Genomic DNA, 22,079 nt, shown 5'->3' on the forward strand with positions numbered 1-22,079 from the left:
AGTCATCTACAAGAAGAGGAAACTAGGTCCTCACAGCTGTCCTTGCACTGATACTGGCTAAGTTGCTGGAAGTTGCAGGCACCCCAATGCACCAAACTACTGCAAGAAAGTTCTTGGGAGAACTCAACATATGTCTTTAGGAATTGAAGACGTACATAAATGAAGAGACTTGTATGCACTTCCTATCTGGAGAATTCTGACTGGAGGTTGGCTGGAATGGACTGTGTGGCAGGGTGAGGAGGGGACAGGGTGAGAAGTAGCCAACCCACCAGTGCTTTGTCTGTGCCTGACGTGGACAGGAACGTCCCTGGGAAGCCAGGGCCTGCAGGGGCCTGCAAGAGGTTGGCCAGAGAGTGCTTTGCTATGGCAGTGCAGGTGGAGGTCCTGCAGAGAGTCCCCCCAAGTACCCACAAATGTTCCCATGAAAAGAGCTAGTGCTTGGCACGTGTCACATAAGACTTCACTACTTTTCCTCCTACACCTCTCCCCCCAACCTTGACACAGAGGAGCCACAGCGGTAAAGGAAGATCAGAAAAAGAGACCATGCCCCACTTCCAGCACTATAGGATCTCCAACTAAGGGACAGGCCTGTGCAGGGAGAGGAGTATTAAATTGGATGAGGTTTTGATTTGAACAGGAACATATTTTCTGAAAATTGCCTGAAAATTAGTCTTAATTATAGAAATAAAGCTGTTCTATGTCCAGTTGGGATGAGCAAGCCAAGGACCCTGCCTGAGATGTCATCAGGGTGGGGAAGGGCAATTCACCATAATGCGATTGAAGGCGGTAGTGGAGTAGTTTCCTGATTGTCCCTCTTCAGGTTCAGCCCATTTAAAAAAATTAGTTACACAAGTAAAAAATAAATAATGAGATAATTTCAGCTGGTCATTAGAGCAATGAAGATAAAACAGGGTGATGTGTTAGAGAGTGTGACTTTCTGTTCTAGACTGGGGAGTCAGGGAAGGCGGCTCCAAGAGGTGATATTTCAGGTGAGAGGTGAAGCGATGAGGAACCAGTCCTGTAAACACCTTGGAGAGGATCTGGTGGAGGGAAGTGGGCATTAAGTCAGCTGTTCAAGGAGCAGAGAGAAAGCCTATGTGGCTGTAGAGTGATGAGTAGGGGAACGAGAGGAAGATGAGATCAGAGAAGGGGCCAGTCACTAGGGCCTTGCAGGCCAAGGGCAGGAGTTGAGGCTTTATTCCAACATTAGGCATTACCTGTGCCCATCCTCTGTGTGGTATGGGAGGTTGTAAACTGGTGCCCTCCTGCCTGCTCCTTCACTCTGCCTCCCTAGGAAACAGTCAGCTGTACAAATACCCCAAGGTGCAGCCTCTTCCTCCAGGCCTTTAGGCTCTCAGTAGGGGACATGGGTGAGAATGATGAGTTGCTCAGATGGGTGGCAGTCGGCATGCTCATACGCCTACCCCCATCAATAAAATGCGAGCAGGCACATTGGATCAATCAGAGGCTCATCGAATCCCCTGGGGAAATTCCTGAGGGCGTGAGGGGCGGGGGTGGGAGTCCAGGGAGCGGACTGAGCCAGAGGCAGGAGGCCTGGATTTCATTCCCCTCTTTTAAACACGCTGTCTCCTTGAGGGACCTAACTCAAGAGGCTCCATGTCTGTGACTCTGTGAAAAAGAAGACACCTCTTCTAGAAGCCGCCATCACGGCCCCAGGCCCAGGCCGGTCCCTGACGCCACAGGAAGGGGATTAAGATCAAGGAGCGGCGGCTGGCAGCGGCAGGTCCCGGCGACTGAGGGTTGCCAAGGGCGCGGCCAGCTCCACCAGGGGGCGCGCCCGCCGCGGCCAGGGAGGTGCGCTCCCCCGCTGCCCCGGCGCCGGCGGGCCTCCCAGGCGGACACCCCCAGCGGCTGTGGCGGCAAGAGAAGGGGCCAGGTGCCGCTGCCCCGGACCCTGTCCCCGCCACGCAGGTCTCCGTACCTCTCCCGGCCTCCTTCAGACCCGCGAGACTGTAGCCTTGGTCATCCGACCAGGAGTTTGCCCCTGAGGTGAGGGGCGGGAGATAAATTTGGGGCAGGTCAGCAGCTCGAGCTTGCCCAGGGCACGAGAAAGGTGGCTCAGGTGTCCCTGTCCCGGCAGGAGTCATCTGCCCTACCAACTCCGGGGTCAGCCCTGCGCCGCCCCCAGTTCCTCACGGGTTAATCCCCCTCGCCGCCCGCTCGCTTCCCGGTGCCAAAGTGGGTGTTGCTGGAATTCCTCTCTCCCTCTCCCGTAACGAGGGGGCTGAGCTGTCCCTCCGAGGAGGGGGCATGGTGTGGATAAAAGAGACCAAAAAGCAGGGGGAGGTTTCCAAAAATAAAACCCTCCGGTTCCCCTTCAGACGGCTGCAGCGACGGGGAAGAGGCGCGAAGGTGCGGCGGCCGTGTGCGCTCAGCGGGAGTCGCAGCGCGGACTCGAGGCTCAGGGCGCGCAGCCCGGCCGCTCACGTCGCTCCGGGGAGAGCCGGGCCCGGCCGGCCGCTTCGGGGCCCCCTAGACGAGGAGACGCGGGCCGCCAGGCGGGGTCGGGAGAGCAGTCCGCGGGCGGCCCCGCGCACGACTACAAACCTCCGCGCGGGCCCCGCGCGCACCGCTCTCCAGCCGCCCCTGGCGCCATGAGGCCGCGGACCAAAGCCCGCTGCCCGGGGCGCGCCCTGTGGGACTCCTGGAGGGGCTTCCTGCCGCTCACCCTGGCTCTGTTCGTGGGCATGGGTCAGGCCCAAAGGGACCCCTTGGGGAGATACGAGCCGGCTGGCGGAAACGCGAATCGGCTGCGGCGCCCTGGGGGCAGCTACCCCGCAGCGGCTGCAGCCAAGGTGTACAGTCTGTTCCGAGAGCAGGACGCACCCGTCCTGGGCTTGCCGCCCGCGGAGCGGGCCCAGCTCGGCTGGGGGAGCCCCAGGAGGCCCGCTGAGGCGGAGGCCAGGAGACCGCCCCGCGCGCAGCAGTCGCGGCGAGTCCAGCCACCTGCGCAGACCCGGAGAAGCACTCCCCTGGGCCGGGCCGCGCCAGCTCTTCCGCGCCTTGGGACCCCACAGCGGTCCGGGGCTGCGTCCCCAACCCCGCCGCGAGGGCGGCTCACGGGGTGAGCACGGGAGAGGGAAGCATGGGAGGTGCATGGGGAGCGAGGGCCGGGGCTCCCAGGCGCTCCTTCGGCTCATTCGTGCAGGGGTGTGCGGGCGAGAGGAGAGAGCCGCAGACTCGTGCCCTCGTCCCTCTGTCCTCAGTACTGCGGGGACACACGCCCCTGGGTTCTGAAGTCAGTGCTTGGAGATCTGGCCCTCTTTCGAAGAGTTGAAGGCAAAGATCAAAACCATCCTCACCCTTTACCAGCTCGCCCCAAGCCCAGACGTTAAATCCTTTCGCGAGGCGCCCGGGCATTCGCCCGCGCTCCAGCTGCCCTCGACTAACCGGCTCTCGCTCTCGCAGACGCCTGCGGCGCTGCCGGCGTCCCGGAGGCAGCGGGAGCTAGCAGGGGTGGGCGCTTCAAACGCTTGAGGCCCGAGGGAGGCTGAGCCCGTATGGGTAGGCGGAGGATGTCAGGGGCTCCAGGGCGCGATGGCTGATGTGTCTCCGTGAAGGGGGCTGGCAGCGAAGCGGGAGAACCAGGGCAAGTGTATAGGTTGGGGCACAGGTGGGCCTGGGCACGCGGAGGGCTGGATGTGGGCGTGGGCGTGGGCTCTGGGGCACTGTGGGCGGAAAGCCCGCCCGGGATGTGCCGGCCCCCCAGAGAGCACGTGCAGAATTAGATCTGCGTGCACCGGTGCTTCTAGGTGTCAGTGCGACTTGTGCACTTTGCAGGGCTAAACCTCCTTCCAACCCTGCGATTTTTTGCGCAACTTGAGCACCACCCCCTGCCCTGAGGAGACCAACCCCTCCTCCCTCTCCCCCGCCCCCACCCGCCACGCTCCCCAGCAACCCCTGGCCCCAGGGATCTTCATGGCTTCGAGACACTCGGCCTTGCCTGGGTATGACAGGTGTCTCTGGAATGGAGGGCACAGGAGCCCTGGGTGGCGTGAGGCTGTGTGGGGGCACCATCGCGAGGTCTGGGAAGGACTGTGACAGCCTTTCTTGGCCTGGGCCTGATTTCCCAGTTGGGTTTAGTCCCGGGAAACAGCATGAAGGACACTCCTCCCCCCAGGTGTAATCCTGAGGACCTTCTGCCTCATGGCCTTTGCACAGTTTCCCTTGTCTGGGCACTCCTCTCCCTTTTTTCAGCAGGGTCCACTCTCTGCTCCATTCAGAACTCTGCTCAGAGAGGCCCTGCTCCATCCTCTCTCTCCCTTCACCTGCTTTGTTTTTCTTCGTAGCACTTATTCCATCTGTCATATTCTATTTCTGTGTATGTATTTATGGTCTGGCCTCCCAACCCCCACTAATGCAAGTTCTGTGAAAGCAGGGACTTTGTTTTGTTCATTTCTGTGTTATCAGTGCCTAAAACAGTGTCTGGCCACAGTTGGTTGTTGCTAGTTACCTGTCAAAGTAGTGAATGAACTCCCTGCTGCTTGTGGAAGGTCCAGCTTCAAGCAGGCAGAGCGTAGACCCATGCACTGCCAAGTCGCTTACGCATAGGATCATTCAACAAGCATTAGTGGAGCACCTGCTGTGTGTCGGTTGTTTCCTGTCCTGCCTGTGCAAGTGAATGCACGCTTCCTCAGAGCATGTGTGCAGAGCATGGGAGAGGGCATGAGGGCCCAGAGACCAAGGCATTGTTCCTGCTGGGAGGACAACCCCATTACTTAAAATCAAGTTGAAGAAATGAACAGTTACGTACTGGTGAACGTGCTTTCTGGTACTGGAAAGTTCATGTTCAGTGCAAAGGAGTTTGGCAGTTGGGCTGAGGAGCTCAGAGGAAAGGGGGATCCCGTGACCTGGGGCCCCTGAGGCTTAATGGGCAGCAGAGGGGAGGTGGCAGGCAAGGGGCCCAGAGATCAGGGTGGTGTGCAGGTGTAGCATTGCCCAAGGACAAGGGCTTTTCACTGTTGGCACTGTCCTGTGGTTAGGACTGCAGCTCTGGTGTAGGGTAGCCGTGGGGCTGAGGCTGGAGACATAGGTTGGGCAGGTTCATGGAGGAACTTGTAGACATTCAGGTACAAGTGGGAGAAGGGAAGGTGGGGAAGTGGAGGGTGGAGGTTGGAGGTTGTACTGTGAGAAGTGATGAAATGAGGTAGTGATGAGCAAAGCAGATTATCACCACAGCAAGGCTGGTAGATGTGCTCAGGTGTGTGAGGGCATGGGCTGAGTGCTACCTGCTGTACACAGGTGCACACATCACATGACAGGCTGGGTTGGACTCCTTCCCCACATTGTCTTCTGCAGCTTTGATACAGAGTGGGTTCCCCTGGCACTGCAATCAGCCATTCCATGTCAGTTGGGAAGGGGCTGGGTGATAGTCTTATTCATTGGCTCTCTCCACCCTGGTCTGTTCTGGCTGATGGCTTCTGGCTAGGCTGACCACTCTGGCCATTGCCTTGTGAGCCGCTCACAGCCAAGGACCAAGTGCCACCTGCTGGTGAATCTTGGAACTGCATCACTGCTAAGGGGAATTCTTCATTCAACAAATATTTTGGAAGGCCTCCTATACCCAGGGACTATGCTGGATCCTGGGGATATAGCAGTGGCCAAGAAAGACAGCCTCTTCCCTCATGGAACTTTCAGTGTAGTGGATATTTATTGCACACGATGAAGACTTATTAAGTATGTGCCAGGCGTGGTGCTAGGTGTCTGGGATACGGCAGACCAGAGCAGACATAGTTCCTGCACTAATGAAATTTACAGTCTACAGGGGACTTATTAAGTCATTGCTTCCCAAGCTTCAGTGTTTCTTGAACCAGCCTTACAGCATACCATCTTCATAACATTTTCCTCTACCTTTCCCCTCTTGTTCTGTTATTTTTCTTTAAGTTTATGTTCTGTTAAAATTTTTAACAGGATTTTTTGTTTTATCTATTTTAAAGTATATTATGAAGTCTTACAAACATACAAAAATGTATTGGACATAATATAACTTACAATCCAGCTTTATCAAACTGTAATATATTGGCATATTTTGCTTCTAATATTCTAGTTGAAATTTCCTCTATAAATTTACCTCCTTCTCTCCCCAGAGTTAACCACTACCCTGAATTTAATTAATCCCAATGCATGCTTTCACACTATTACTACAGATACATGTATCTATAAAATACACAAAATTGTTTTTGCATTTTTTTTTTTTTTTAAGACAGAGTCTTATTCTGGTGCCTGGGCAAGAATGCAGTGGCACTCCTGGGCTCAAGCGATCTTCCTGCCTCGGCCTCCTGAGTAGCTGGGACTACAGGCACACCACCACACCCAGCTAATTAAAAAAAATTTTTTTTTTTTTTAGAGACAGTGTCTTGCTGTGTAGCCCCGGCTGGTCGTGAACTTTTGGCCTCAAGCAATCCTCCCACTTTTGCCTCCCAAAGTGCTGGGATTATAGGCATGAGCCTCTGTGCACAGCCTTGCTTTTGTGTATTTTAAACTTAGATAAGTGATACCATATTGTATTATTTTCTACAATTTGTTTTTCCTTCTCATTAGATTTTTGAGATTTAACCATGTTAATATAATTAGCTCAAGTTTATTCATTTTAACTGTTGTATATTATTCCTTTGTCTGAACATACCACAGTTTATTTATCCATCCTCCTGTTTTTGGATATTTAGATGAATTTCATTTTTTTGCTATTACAAACAGGGCTTGACTCACTTTTCTCCATAAATAAATTCTTAACTAAAAGGAAATTTTGTATCATTATCCTAAGTCAAAGTAGTACCACTTGTCATAAAGAGAAGGTAACTGTAGGAAAATTGAAATGAAAACAAAATGTTCTTAAGTTCTAGTCCGACACCGTTCCTTATCTCAGCAGGCTCAGTCCTGTGGTGTGTTATCTCTGTTGCAGTGGGGGACTAGCAAGGGTTGGGGCAGGACCTGGCATGAGGGCCTGACATCTGACAGACTTTTTCACTGACTTCATCAGGTTAGAAAGATCACAGAAAAGGGAATCACTTCTTCAGCATGTGGCTTGGATTGTTGAACTCTGAGATCATATAAACCTAAAGTCCCCTTTCCTACCCTCAGTGTTGGTCATCCCACTCTTTGGGAAACACTGGATTAAGAGACACAAACAAGTATTAAATGTAGGCCATGTGTCAGGCGCTGTGTTAGACTCTAGAGGCACAAAGAGAAATAAGGTAGAACCCTCAAGTACCCAAGTCTGAGACACAACTAACAACCTGAGACAACCAGAGCTAAATGATTGCAGCAGGTGGAGAATAGGGAAGGCTGGGTAGATGTCAGGGGAGGTTTTATACAAAGGAGGTAACATTTGATCTGGAAGTCTTGGAGTATGCAAAGGATTTCCATTGACAAACGAGAGGGAAGGATTCTAGGCAGAGACAGCAGCATAAGCAAAGGCGTCAAAGTGTGACATCCGTGGTGCACTTGGGGAACAGCAGCCTTCGCATGCTTGGAGGAGCACAGCTTTGGTTGTGGATGGTTGTAGAGGTGAGGGGTGGGATGATGGGGCGATTAGACTGCACAGGCAGGTGGGGGCCAGGTGGCTTTGTAGATGCCAGTGAGGAGCTATGAGAGATCTTTTTAAACAAAGGACTAGTGTGATCAGATTTGTCCCAGGTGGAACAGCAGCTGTCCCAGGCTCTGAGCCAGATGTGTCCCCCGTAGTGATGCTGGGTATTCCTGAGTAGTGTCACCTGGAAGATTGGGCTCATGTGATCTGAGTGGTATCTTCCAGGGAGTCAGAGCCATTGAATCATATGGCCTAGATATTCTGGCTCATTTTTTCTCTCTGCTAGCCAGAGCCCACTGAAGGGACAATTCCCCACTGGTCACCTCCCTGGGCCTGTACGTAAGACTTTAATATTGGACTAGAAAGGACCCTCAGATGATTTCACTGGGTAGCTGCATCGCTCTTGTGTGCCCTCCCAGCCTCAGCCTGGCCCGTCTGCCTGGCAGCCTTTGATTCTGGGCAGTCCTCGCTGTGGCCCCGACATCCCTCAGGCTCCACTGTGGACAGGCAAGGCAGGCCCAGCCACTGCCCTTCTACAGTCAGCTGCAAAGCCACCCTGAGGGCAGCTGGGGTGACAGCTGGCTCAGGGGGCCTCCTTGGGCTGGGCTCCATGCCATGACCTCCCAACCAGGCAGGCCCCTCAGTCCATGTTGTCTGGATTCCCACGGGCCCTAGTTCTTAGAAAACTCCCGGGATATGCAGTCTGTTTCCTCTCAAAAACCTCCCAGCCCCCCTAAGAGGCCTTGTCACCACCACAAGGGCTAGTGACTTATACATGAGGGGTAGTTTTCCGTCTTCACTCGGGTACACACTCAGAAACGCTCCCCTGGACCCCAGGAACGTGGGCCCTGATGGGAGGAGGCCTTCATGGAGCCGAGAAGCTGCTAAAGGTGGTGGCTCAGACAGGCTTCAAGGTGGCCCAAGTGGCCCAGCTCTTGGCCAGCAGGACAATCTGGAAACTCCCTGGGAGGGAGGCAGCTCCCCACAACTTTGGGCCAAAGGGCCAGGAATGGGTCTCAGCTTTTTCAAGCTGCAGGAATTTATTTTGAATTCTTTGTAAGGCTCCAAAAACCACACAAGCTTTGGGGTCCACTCAAATGTCAAACAAACTCCTAAGTGGGACCAGATGTCGCCGTGCTGGCCACAGAGATCACAGGAATGGCCGCCCTGCTCTGTCCTTCGCCTCTCTGGCCTCTGTGTCTTCCCTCCCCACCCCCTGCCCCCCACCCAGTTTCCGTGAGCACTCAGTGGACAATTTCTGATGATAATGATGGGGTCCCTGAAGCCAGAGCCGGGCCCAGCCTGGGCCAAGGAGACGGTCCTCAGAGGTCTCCAGGAGGAACCCATCCAGGGAGTCACCCTGGTGTGGCATTTGGGTCTTGAGGTCGAGAGGCAGGGCTGGGTGAAACTGGCTGGTGCTTCCTGAACCTCTCCGAACTGGCTTGTCATCTTTATGATCACGGCCATTATTGCCCAAGAGGACTGGCTTCTTTGTGTCAGGGGCTAAACATCCCTATCTCGTTTAATCATCATGACAACCCAGTTAGGCAGATATTATTATCTCCATTGTACAGGTGGAGAGAGAGTGACAATTCCCAAGGGCATGCAGAGAATGGCAGAGTCAGGATTCAATCTTAGATTTGCATGATTCCAAAGTGCCTGTCCCCTAGTGGCCCTGCATGATCCCATGTGACCTCCCTAGAGAGAATGGGGACAGTCTTCCAGCCCCGCAGTGTTCCCCCAGGCCCTGCCTGTAGAGAGTGAGACCATCAGTGGGGCCCTATGAATAGTCCCAGCTCTGAGCATCCTTGTGCTGACCCCACAGGAGGAATGTCTGCGGGGGACAGTGCTGCCCAGGATGGACGACAGCAAACAGCACCAACCACTGTATCAAACGTGAGTGCATCCCACCCCCCATGAGGTGGGCCAGGTTCAGGGATTCCAGAACCTGGAGCAGAAGCGTCCTCACCCATCTGCCTCCTGAGGATGCAGCCTTCCTCTGGAGTGGAGGTGATGTGCAGTGGAAGGGAGGAGATTTAGAAATGCAAATGCCTCCAGCTGGAAACAGCTTCTCAAATCACATTCCTGCTCATGTTTTTTTTTTTTTTTTGACAGAGTCTCACTCTGTCACCCAGGCTAGAGTGCTGTAGCATCAGCCTAGCTCACAGTAACCTCAAACTCCTGGGCTCAAGCAATCCTCCTGCCTCAGCCTCCCGAGTAGCTGGGACTACAGGCGTGCACCACCACATGTGGCTAATTTTTACTATTTTTAGTAGAGACGGAGTCTCACTTGCTCAACTGGTCTCAAACTCCTAAGCTCAAGCCATCCTCCCGCCTTGGCCTCCCAGAGTGCTAGGATTATAGGAGTGAGCCAACACACCCAGCCTCCTGCTCATGTTTTTAAAGCTCCCTGGGTTCCCTCCTGCTTCCCCACTGTGTTGGTGCCCACTCAACCTGTCTGCAGGGTCTCAGGTGCCCACACATCCTTGTGGTTTGCAGAACATACCTGGCCCAGAGCCTCCACACCACACATTTCCAGGGGCGCCATTCACATAGTGTGCAACATGACCCCACCTCTGCCCTGGCCCCTGGCCTCTGTCAGGTACTCCACTGGGATGGTCAGATGAGGCTCTGACCCCATGTCTGGAGCAGGCTTCCCTTGGACTTCTCTAAGCCTGGCAGGCTGCCTCAAATGAGAGAAAAGAGAGAACAGTCATCTTAGTCACATGGAAACCAAGGAGTGAAACGGGAAGAGTTGGGGCCTCCTTGCCAGAGCCTTCTACTGACAGCATCCAAGACAGTAATGACAATACTCTGGACAAGAGCCAATACCTATTTAGCACTCACTGTGTGCAAGGTGCACTTTACCCTCTGGGGCAGGGAGTACCACTGTCCATTTAGTGTATGAGGAAACTGAGGCACAAACAGGTAACTTGCCCAAGGTCACATGGCCAGGAAATGCAGAGCTAACATTTGAACCCAGATGACCTGACTCCAGGGCCCCTCTTCTTAATATCTCTTCTCTCCTACCAGGTATCTTACCTTACCCTTCTGGGCCTCACTTTCTACGTCTGTGAGCTGGGGATGGCAGTATACTACTGACACTACTGCTAGCTAACGAAACTGCCCTATGGCCCCACCTATGCTAAGCCCTTGACATGCATTATCTCAGACCTCTCAGTAGTCGCAGATATTTACTTATCATCCCTGCTTACAGAGGAGGAAACTGCAGCTCTAAACCAAGGCTACCCTGCTGCAAGTGTTGGAGCTCTGGACCCAGGCAGTCTGATTCCAGAACTCCAGGCTCTAATCTCAGCGGCTTTATTCCCTCCCAGCACCAAGCAAGGCAGGCATTCCAGAGTGTAAAATCCCCACAGGCGATAGGAGATTTGGGGGTTTGAGGGAGCCCCTTGGATCTTCCTCCTTCACACCCCAAGGCCCCCTGGGGTCCACATTAGCTCCTTAGGAACTCTGCCCAACTGTCCCCCCTGTAGCTGTCACTGCCTCTGCCCGTCCCCAGCCGGCTGCAGAGCCTCAGTCTCGCCAGCTCCCCTTCCTTCCTCAAGGACCAGGCCCTTCTCAACGTGAGGGTTTCACGGCTAGTGGTCCAGGCGTATGGCAAAGCTCGTGGTGTTCCCAGTGTGGCGGATGCTCTCGTGTGGCTCTCCCAACACCCCCAGGATGCGGATGTGATGGGATGCCCCCGTTCCCTTGGAGACGGAGATGCTGGCTCCCCAAGCTCAGGCCTCATGGCCCTGACCCTCTGCCAGGCTGAAGGTGCAGCTCAGGCAGAACCTGCAGATAAAGAAACCAAAATCCAAAACTCAACAACAAACAACAAGGCAGATCTTCTGCCTGAACACCCTTTCCTTTCTGGGAGCCTAGGGGAGTGGGGGCTCTCAGAGGACAGGCCCTCCATGACTGGGGGCAGGGCTGGGGAGGACTGTTTTTCCCTCATAGTTTTAAACGTGATGAAAGTGTGCCTTAGAGAGGTGGTGTCTTGCGCAGGGTCACTCAGCTCTTCAGAGGAGAGGCTGAGACTCAAAATCAGCTCTGAGCAACTCCTCTGGGTAGAGAGGCCTGGGATGTGGGTGGCCAGGTGGCTCTATGCTAAGCTGAAGCTCTGGGGGCAGGGCCCTGGCGCTGGTGTTTTTGTTTTAAAGCACCCTAGGTGATTCTAGCTGTGGCTGAAAATCACTGAGCCGAATTTGGGGGTCAGTCATGGGAAGATCTGCCTTGGGGGCTCTCCTCAAATTTGAATGTTCCCACAAATCCTCCAGGGATCTTAGCAGATTCTGATTCAGCAGGTTTGGGTGGGGCTGGAGATTGTGTGTTTCTAACAAGCTCCCAGGGGATGCCGATGCCGCTGGTCCGGGGACCACACTTTGAGTCCTGGAAAGGGATTTGGAGCTGGAGATGTGGAGGAGGGTTGGGGTGTTCTGTGGAGTTGAGCCCCTGCTGGGAGGCAGCACTGGCTGACGGAGAGTGTTGCTGAGTTTGAGTTGCAGCTGGAGCAGGGTAGCTCCACGGGGGGTGGGCTTCTCCCCAGCTGCCTGAAGGGTCTGGGCATGGGCTCCACCTGGAACCCCGGAGGCTCTCAGTTTCCTAACTTGCTTGTGATTTTCCAGCATTACTCTTTGCCAAACTGGAGTTGCAACCCCGGAAACTCGAGGTTGGGTGAGTCTGCCGATTGTCACAGTACAAGCATGTGTGTGGGCACCTCGTGCCCACTGGGGCCCCGTTCCAGGATGCTGTCAATACCCCCTCCCCAGTTATTTCTCTCCCTGGTGCTCTCACCCTGCTGCTCCTCTGGTCGCCCACCCTGACCCAGGCCCGCAGGCCGGCGGCTCTCCTGGAGGGAATCGGCTTGCCCACTGGTCCCTGTGCCGTGTGCTGGTTGCTATTTGGCAACTAATGAGCCTAATGAGAACCACGCGGGCCGTGGGGCGTTGGCCCTGTGTGCTGGGCCCAGAGCTCTGTAGAATGTGGGTCTCCTGGCTCTGCACCATGTCAGCTGGCTCCCACTCCCCCAGTGGTGTTGCGTGTCCCTCTCCCCGCCCCACAGTTGCCCCCCTGGCTGGAACAGAGACTGCCAGTTGCCAGTGATGGGGAATGTTCATGACTCTGTCCTAGCAGCTTTTCACATGTGGGGGTGCCTCCCTGGGCCAGTGGGAGCTGGGGGCTGACATCTCTTCACTGCCAAGAATGAAGTCTAGTCCCAGAACCATGTGGAGATGCAGTCTCTCCCCTGGTCTCTCCCAAATATCTGTGGGCCCAACCCAGCACCCATTCGTAGGGCGTGCTGGCCCATGCTAGGTACCCCCGTCCTGAACGCCCCCACCCACCCCACCCCCACTGTCCTCTGCCCCCCTCACAGAGTCAATCCTAGGTTGCTGTGACACACAGTGCATCTCCCTGGCCTGCCCCTCTTCCTCCCTGCCCAGTCGCTGGACCCCAGGGAGCTGCTGTGTCTGCAGGTGCCCAGCACTGGAAGCCCATCTCCTCCCTCCACCTTGGCGGGGTCCAGAGCTGAGCTGTCGTCTTCCCCTCTGGTCTTGGTATCTGCCTTTCCTTCTGTGGCCTTGCCAGCTCTCCCTCAGGATTTATGTGTTTATGTATTTGTGGAGGCAGCTGACTGGGGCCAGTCTGGCCCTGCTCAGCTGAGGGGAAAGACTGAGGGTGTGGGGTGACAGTGTCCTGTTTATAGTTGCTGCTTTTGGAAGACTGTTCAGTCTTCCCAGACTGGCTCACCCCACTCCCCACCCAGACCGGGGAAAGGGATTTGAAGACTCTCTAGACTTCTCATTTTATCTCAGCCCGAATGCACAGGGGCTGGGGCTGCTCTGGGGAGGGCAGAGGGGAACCCCTGGAGTTGAGGAGGGGACCAGGTGAATCACTCTCTCACCCCTGCCCCAAGCAGTGAGGCTCAAGGTTAAGAGCATGCGCGTTTGAATCCTAGCTCTGTGTTCTGGTGCAAGCAACTGGCCCTCTTCCAGCTTGTGGAGCCTCATCCACGAAATGGGTATAATAATCTCTATAGAGTTGTTTTTGAGGATTAATGATAATAATACTCCATATCTCTTACTATGTGTCAGGTACTATTCTAAGCACTTTATGTTATTAATTTTTAATCCTCGCCACAACCCTCTAAGCTAGATTTGATTTTTATCCCCACTTACAGAAGGGGTTAGCTATTTGTCCCGGTCACACAGCTGGGAATCAGCAGAGCCCAGATGTGAATCCAGGTAGCCTGGCTCAGAGTGCAAGGCTTAACTCTGCACTCTCTGCTAAATGAACAAGTGTGTGTAGACAGCCTGGCACGCGGTATGTTCAGTGGGTATTTGAATCTAGATCCAGGAGACTGTGCAGACTGCCTGGGTTGAAATGCCAGCTCCACCGCTTCGTGGCTATGGGATGATGGGCAGCTTGCTTAAGCTCTCTGTGTCTCAGTTTCCTCTTTTGTAAACTGTGACTAATGTTAGTTCCTGCCTCCCAGAGTTGTAAGGAACAAATGAGTCAACTTAGGTCAAATGTTTAGTTCAAGGCCTGGCACGTTCTATGTGCTCTATACATGTTTGGCCTTGATCTTGAGGGTAGGGACCGTGTCCCATTGCCCCCAGCAAGCAGCACTCCGGGCACAAGGTAAAGCCTTAGTGAGTGTGTACTGAGTAATAGAGGGCTTGTCCCAGGCTTGTGCTGAGAGGTCCCTTTCTGCTGCCCAAGTTCTGTCAGCCCTTCCAGAAGCTCCCCATGGTGTTCAGGGGATCCTGGGGCTGGAGACGCTGGACTGGGGCTGGGCATCTGCTCCTGCCTCCTTGGCCCAGAGCCTCTGCGTGCATGGCGGGCACTGGAACAGCCTTTCTCTTTGTCCTCGTCTCAGTCCGACAAGGACCCCATCCCTCCTGATCTGGGCTCCTCCTTGGCTTCCCTGAGGCAGCTTGCTGGCCCGCACCCATGCCAATCCCGTAAAGACCCCATCCCACAGTGGCAAGGTGGGTACAAGCCCCAACTTTGGAGCCACACTCCCTGCGTTCAAACGCTTGCTCCTTCCCTTACTAGCGGGGTGATCTTGGGCAAGTCGTTGACTGTTTTAAGCCTCAGTTTCCCCATATGTCAGATGGGGATGAGAATAGTACCTATAGTAGTTGTAAGAAGGAGGTGATTACATGAGGTGATACACGTAAAGCAGTTAGCCCAGGACCTTATTATGGTAAATTGTTAACAAACCTCAGGAAAAGGGGTCAGGGCAGGGGTGGGATTTTTCATGTTCTTCACTGGCTGGTTAGCACCTGCCAGGAGCCAGAGGCTTGAGCCTGTGGGTGGCTCATCTCTGGGGACCATCCTATGGGACTCAGGAGTTGGCAGGGAGGAAAGTGGAAGGTGGCTGTGGGGAGTAATTATGTGATCTCAGTGGAGACCCAGCTCATGTGGAGGGTGCAGTGCCAGCAAGAGACACTCTCCATTTCTCCCCCAACCGTGGAGAACACCTGAGACCTTCCTGGTGAGGCCCTTTGCCCAACTGAGTATTCAGGGGATGTCTTTGACCAGGAGCTGCCTGAAGCCAGGTCCTGTGTGTCGGGTTCTATTGTCCCAGCCCTCTCTGCATACCTGTGTGTCCTCTGCACTTACTATACATTTGTTAAAGGACTAAGTGGGCAAAGGATTGCATGGGTGACCTGGTAGTTTCCTTCCTCATCCCCAGCTGCCTCTTCTCAGCCTCTTTGCTGGCTTCTCCTTCTCTGCCCAATGTGGTGGGCTTCCCCAGGACTGTCCCCGGACCTTCCAAGTCCCCTGCCCCAAAGAAGAGGGCCATGGAAGCCAAGCTAAACATAAATTGCCACCCATTATTGAGCACCAGCAGGCACTGTGCCAGACAATTAACATGCAATAATAGTAATAATAATGCCCAGTGTTTACTCTGCCAGGGATGCACTAAACACGTTCATCTTCCTTCAACCCATTATGTTATTCTCTGTCCTGGTCCCCTCCCGTGTCCCCAGGGTCTGCTGCATTCTCACGGATGTAAACATCGTCTCTGGGCTGATGATGCCAGATTTATATATGTCCTCAGCCAGACCTCGCCCCTGACCTCCTGCCTCCTGCGTCTGCTGCCTTCTCCACATCTGCTCTTGATGCCTCCCAGACATCCCAATCCCAGCTTGTCCAAAACGAACTCGTGATTTCCCTCCCTCTGAGCCAGCTCCCCAGCCCAGGTCTCACCCATCCTGTTGACTGGCACTCCCGTCTACCTGACGGCTCGAGCAGACACACAGCGGCCATGAGGGCACCTTCCTCTCACTCAGACTTTATCACCAAGCCCTATTTGTTTTCCTTCCTAAATCCCTTGTGGGCCTGTCTGCTTCTCTCGGCTTCCCTGCGGCCTCTCTAACCAGGGCCCCCCGTTACGGTTCTTCTGGGTGAGGGCAGCAGCCTCTTCCTGCTGCCTCGACACACCCTGGGCTTCCAGGCTCCGTCTCGGCACTCGCCCTGAGCTCCCCGAGTCCAGCCTGGGTTCCTGGCATGTGCCACCTCCCGGCTGGTGCACGTGCCACTGTTTCCCTTCACCTCTGCATGCGGCTGGCCCCTGGTCATCCTCCCAGTCTCTGTTTCAAGCCCCTCGGGGGGGTGGGGCGGGGCTACCCTACCCACTCCATCTAGAGCTGCCCCCACCAGCCTTGCTACTCCGGATCTTGGCCCTTCCACTGTCTCCTCCATATCTCACAGCCCAATTTCTGTTCATCTACTTCTCTGTTTACTTGTTTAGTGATGGCCCCTCTGGAAAATTGGAAGCTCCCTGAAGAAAAGGACAGTGTCCTTTGTTTATCATCGTAGGCAAGTAGAAAATTGCAATGCACGGTCGCTTTCTAGATGAGAACAGAGGTTTGCAGAGCCCAGGTACACAGTCAGAATTCAAATGTGGGTGTCTGACTGCAAGGCCACACTGTTCTTCGTGCTTCTGCCCTGGTCTTGGCTGAGTTGAGAGTGTTTGCAATGGTGTGCGCGTCCCTCCCGGCTTTCCCGGGGCCTGGTGTGGAGCTGGTGCCTGGTGCTGCTGCGGAAGGGGTGGCTGGCTCTGTGTCAGCCGTAGACCATCTTCCCTGGAATCTCTTCCCTGGAAAAGACTCATCCCCAGGCTCGTCCCTAATGATGGCTGTCCCGGGGCCCTGTCCCATCCTCTCTCACCTCCAGAGGCCCTGCTGGCTCCAAGGCCTCCTCCCAGACAGCCCTGTGGGGATGGACAGGCAACTCTTCTCCTGTTCTGAGGCAGCAGCTGGAGACAGACTCAGGCCACAGCCCTGGGCCGTGAGCCGCGCCCAGGGGTCTCCCTCCTCGTGCCTGCTGGAGCTGGTGGGAATGGGGGCTGCTCTGTGCCCCAGCCCCTGGCCCTCCGGCCCCCACCTGGCCCAGCATTGCAGCATTTGTTAATGCAATTATCAGGGCGGTCCATGCTGAAGGGCTGGGGGCCAAGGTCTGACTCACACCTCCCCTTCCTCCCCTCCGGCCGCCAAACGGTAGAGGCCCACTTGGCCTGCCAGACAGCGTCTGCAGAGAGTGCGCGAGGGGCCAAGAACGGCATCTTTCTCTCATTAAGAGCTTTTATGTGAACACAACTGCTATTTTGGAGCTGGGCACTTGGCCGGTCCCTGAGCCGCGGTGCTGTTTCCAGCCGTCCTGAGCTGTGGCCCGGCACAGCTGTGGTGGGAGCCAGGCAAGTCCTTGAGGCCCTGACTTCTCTCGTAGCCTGGGGGCTCAGGGCCTGAGGGGTCAGGGCCTGAGGTCAGGGCCTGAGGGACACAGCCCCTGGGCAGAGCTTGAGTGTGGAGAGGGCGAGTCCCGGGCTAGATTCTGAGAGTGTGTGTGAGCCAGACAAGGACTCCTTGGGCTGGGGGATCTCTGACGTCAGGGTCCCCTCCTGTGGAAACCAAAGGTCAACATTGTGGAGAAACAGCTCAGGGCCACAGGTGGACCCCCAGTAAGCAAGTTCGAAGGGTGCCCAGGGAGAGGCAGAGGTAAATAGTGTGGAAGGGTTGGGAACTGTCCTGTCTGCAAAGGCCTCTGGGTGTGGAGAGCACAGGGCTCCGTCTGAGGAAGGGTTTGGGTAGCTCAGTGGATAGGGTCTTACTGCCCTACCGACACAGATTTTAGGGAAAATGGAGGGTTTTTTGGTTTTTTGAGACAGAGTCTCCCTCTGTCGGCTTGGGTAGAGTGCAGTGGTGTGATCATACCTCACTGCAGCCTCAAACTCCTGAGCTCAAGCGATCCTCCTATCTCAGCCTCCCGAGTAGCTGAGACTACAGGCTCGTGCCACAGTGCCCAGCTAATTTTTCTATTTTTAGTAGAAATGGGGACTCAGTCTTGCTCAGGCTGGTCTCGAACTTCTGAGCTCAAGCGATCCTCCCTCCTTGACCTTCCAGGGTGCTAGGAGTACAGGCGTGAGCCACCGTGCCCAGCCAGAAAATGGAGGTTTAACCTGGGGAGTAGCTGAACTTCAGGTTGGGAGGCTGGTCCCAGAGTCTGGTCTGGAGCTGGGGCGGGGGGGGCATTGGGAGCCACAGAGGAAGGGAGAGGCTTGAGGGGCCCACCCTGAGGTCAGTGCCTCATTTAACATATCATAGATGGAGGGAGAAGGTGTCTCTGGGGCCCAGGAGAGAGCTGACGACAAAGGCCCGGCCTGGGGGTGAGGTGGGAGATGTGGAGGGGCCTGGCCGGATTTGACACCTGGAAAGCAGCCCTCGCCCCTGCACCACAGTCCTTGGTTATCCACCTCTGTAACTGGGCCCGAGTTGACACTGCCTTTCCCTGGCAAAAGGGTCATGGCGGAGAAGTTCAGAAGCCATCTTGCCTCTGGCGATGTGATGTTTGTGGTTTTTGTTTTTTAAAGCTTTGCAGTGCTATGCACTAGAACTTTCTACGATGCTCTATACCTTACTGTCCAATATGGTAGCCATGAGCCACATGTGGCTATTGAGCACTTGAAATATGGCCAGTAAGACTGAGAAAGAACTGAATTTTAATTTTTATGTAATTTTAATCTATTTAAATTTAAATAACCACAGGCAGCTCATGGCTACAGTATGAGACCCTAGTGAACACACAGCTTTAGAGAGTACAAAGTACTCCCACATCCAGGATCTCTGCTGAGACTCACAAGGACTCTTTTTTTTGTTTTGTTTTGGTTTGGTTTTTCGAGACAGGGTCTTGCTCTGTTGTCCAGACGAGCATGCCGAGGCGTCATCATAGCTCACAGTGACCTCCAACTCCTGGGCTCAAGCGATACTCCTGCCTCAGCCTCCCAAGTAGCTGGGACTACAGGCATGCGCCACCATGCCTGGCTTATTTTTCTACTTTTAGTAGGGACAGGGTCTCGCTCTTGCTCAGGCTGGTCTCAAACTCCTGAGCTCAAGCAATCCTCCCACCTCAGCCTCACGGAGTGCTAGGATTACAGATGTGAGCCACTTTACCCAGCCTTCACAACAACTCTTTGAGGCAGATATTATCAGCCCTGTTTATGGATAAGGCAACTGAGCACAAGTTGAGGCATCTCAGTGAGATGAGATGCCTCCAAGGTCACATACCTGGGATGTGGCTGGGCTGGAGTCAAACCAAATCCTTCTAACCTCCAACCCCATGCTCTTTCTGCCACCAAATGGCTTATCAGCAAGGGCTCTGAGCAGTTGGTAGGAGCATCCTGTACTGTAGGAGCCGTTTCTAGAATCTCCTCCAGGCCTGCCCATTCTGAGTTTGGTCTCCTCCCAAAAGTAGGGGTTTTGTGTGGAAAATCTGAGCAAACCTCTGCTCGACTGTTTTGAGGCAGAGTGAAGGTAGAAGGGGCGCAGCCAGGAAGCTGGGGGATTGGGAGAACAATGCCTTTTATTTCTTGCTTTCAAAGCAGTTTTAGGAGTTTTTTTTTTTTAATGCCCCCTGTTTGGCATCTTACTAACTCCACAGTGCTGAACACCCAAAGCTGAGACTTTCCACATATCAGAGAGTTCCAGAGGAGCCCAAATTACGAATGCCTAAAGACAGGCATTGGCAAGTGGGCACAGGGAGGCTGCGTGACAGTGTGGCCTTCCAGCGGCCCGAGGGTGCTGTTCTCTGATGGGGACAGCTGGGTGTGCTCTGCCTGGTGCAGATCACCCTTGGAGGGCTGAACATGGACATCAAGGCACCATGCTTGATAACCCTCCACCAATAATCAGTCCGTGGACATCCATTATAGCCACAGACCCATACTCGGTTGATTCTCAAGTATGATTTCTACTCTTGAGGAAAAATGGGAGGGATGAAGCTCCAAGGGCAAAACACGAAGCCTTGCCCACCGTGGTTGGAGGTTTTCTCTCTTAAATTTCCCACAGCACTGCAGGGATCTGCTCTCCTGGAGCCCTCAGCATCTCCTTCTCTGCTTTAAGCAACAGCCCTGCCACCGGCGATTCTGAGATGGCTGATTTCCTTTCTGATGTTTAAGTTTTGAAATCTGTGCTCATTTGACACTGGAATGTTTTGTTTCAGTCTCCCTTAAACAAAAGGACACACAACCACTACTGCCCCTCCCTCTCAAAGGGTCGTTGGATTTCATGCACCAGTAAAATATCCAAAAATATCTTAAGTACCAACATACAGTGGCCAGCTTTTCATTTTTCCAAATGAGGATGTCAGGAAAAAACAAAAGAAAAAAAACCTATCATTTGCCATCATCTTTAATTAAAAAGAACATTTTACCACCAAAAAAAGAGAAAAGACATAATCTCAAAGTGAAAGACACTCTTTAAATGGGAAGAAATAACATTATAAAAACCTCGGGAAACTGTATTTACTTTCCTTATTTTATGGTAGACCAGTAAAAACTGTCAGAATGTTCCCTTTCATGGGAAGGCACGTGGAGCCTTCGTTGTGAGCTATGGGAGGTGACTTCTGGGGGACTAGAGAGAGAGGACAGGAGTCCGTGTGTCAATCCCATGATGCATACACTCGGCTCAGAACACAATCCTGAAACGCTTTAGTGAGGAGGTCGGGTAGTTCTTCGCATCTTGCTGAGACTTGTGAAAACAAAATGAGAGAGGACGCAGGTGAAGCTGGTGAGAGCCGGTTCAAAACCTCCAAAAACCTGAAACTTGTTGGAGGATCTGCGTCAGCAGACTGGGCCTCTGTGCAATCTCCTAAATCGTTGTTCCAGAAGGGTTATCTTCCCTTCTGGGTTCTTTCCACCAACCCCTCTGGCTAGCTTAGAAAGAAGCCTTTTACAACTTTCATTTACCATGATATTATACACATATATAAAATACCATTTCCACAGTTTGCTCCCAACCACTCATTTCCTATAAGCTGTTCATTGTACCAACCAAAGTTTTCCAACCCTGGTCCTCACTGAGGACCTAATTCCCTGCTTGGCAAGGGGCTTCCATGGGCATGAGAACCCACCACTGGGCAGAGCTTCCTCCGTGCAGGGCCCAGGTTGTTCGTCTTTGTGCCCCCAGCACCCAGTGTGACCAAAGCAAGATGCTCACTAAATGTTTGCGGAATGTATTGGCAAGTGAGGCAGAACCAGAATTAAGTGAGTCATGGTGAGGCACAGGGGCTCAGCTTGCAGGGTTTGGGGTCTCGGATTTCTAGAGAATGAAAGATCTTACTGTGAAGTCAAGGATGGGCCATCCTCGGGACTCTGCAAGGGAAGGATGGAAGATAGACTGTTTTCCAAAGGTTGTCTTCAGAGCAAAGACCACCCACTCAGAGGTGGAAGCTGCATGACCTTCCTCTCAGGTGGGAAACTGCTCAGGCCTTCCCTTTCTGCACCCCCACTAAAAAAAAAAAAACAGGGCCAGGACCTGTCCTGGACACATCAGCTTCCTCAGTGTTCACTGTCCCTGGCTTGGCTGCTGGGCTGGCCCCCGCTGACCATGCTTCTGGTGGTGGTGGTGACAGGGGCCTGGCAGGTGGTTAGGTGGGGGCTATGTCCGCTTGGGCAGATGGAGTGGTAGCCAGGTGATAGGCCAAAATCCTGCCATGGTGGCAGCTTGTGTTTGAGGGCATGCTCTAGGTTACAATTCTCTGACATGTGAGGCCTGGGGCCTGCCAGGAAGGAGTGCCCAGGCACTGAGGAAAATGTCTGGCCTTGGGATCCAACTCATGGCTGGAATGTTGCAGTGAGACCTATTATTTTTCCACTCTCCACTGATTTGGCAGGCTGGCTTGGGTGCTGTTAGTGAGCATCATGCCCAATCTACTCATCCTTTGTGTCTCTGGCCAGCATCACCTCCTCCAGGAAGCCTTCCCTGATTTTCCCTATTCCCTGCATCAGTCTGGGTTAGAGGCACTGACTGACACAGTGCTTGTTCCATGACCTAAGTGTCCTGCTTCCCATGTCAGATGGTATGCTACAGACTCTGTCACAAGCCTCACACCTAGTGAGTGCTCTATGAATGTTCATTGAATAAACCGATGAGCTGGTATACATCCTCCCTCATTATCTAAAACTTACTGTGTGGGCTTTGGAGGGGCATGGGGTTCTGGGGTCTCCACCACCAGGGCCAAC

At 53.9% G+C, this 22,079-nt stretch overlaps 1 protein-coding gene across 6 annotated transcripts in view; it reads left to right on the plus strand.

The window, feature by feature from the left end:
• Positions 1–2,218: 2,218 nt before the first annotated feature.
• The window catches only part of LTBP2 (latent transforming growth factor beta binding protein 2), a 95,766-nt gene continuing 75,905 nt past the window's right edge, over positions 2,219–22,079 (plus strand). For 2 of the 6 annotated variants that reach the window (XM_045563927.1, XM_045563937.1), the window contains exons 1-2: positions 2,587–3,085; positions 9,375–9,445. In XM_045563927.1, the coding sequence (XP_045419883.1) occupies positions 2,616–3,085; positions 9,375–9,445 (541 nt within the window). In that variant the 5' untranslated portion in view covers positions 2,587–2,615. Of the gene's footprint in view, positions 3,086–9,374; positions 9,446–22,079 lie in introns of all 6 variants that reach the window. The other 4 variants (XM_045563955.1, XM_045563963.1, XM_045563945.1 and 1 more) reach the window with 4 other exon arrangements.

This window comes from Lemur catta, chromosome 1 (assembly GCF_020740605.2).
Source record: "Lemur catta isolate mLemCat1 chromosome 1, mLemCat1.pri, whole genome shotgun sequence".
Lineage (NCBI taxonomy): Eukaryota > Metazoa > Chordata > Mammalia > Primates > Lemuridae > Lemur > Lemur catta.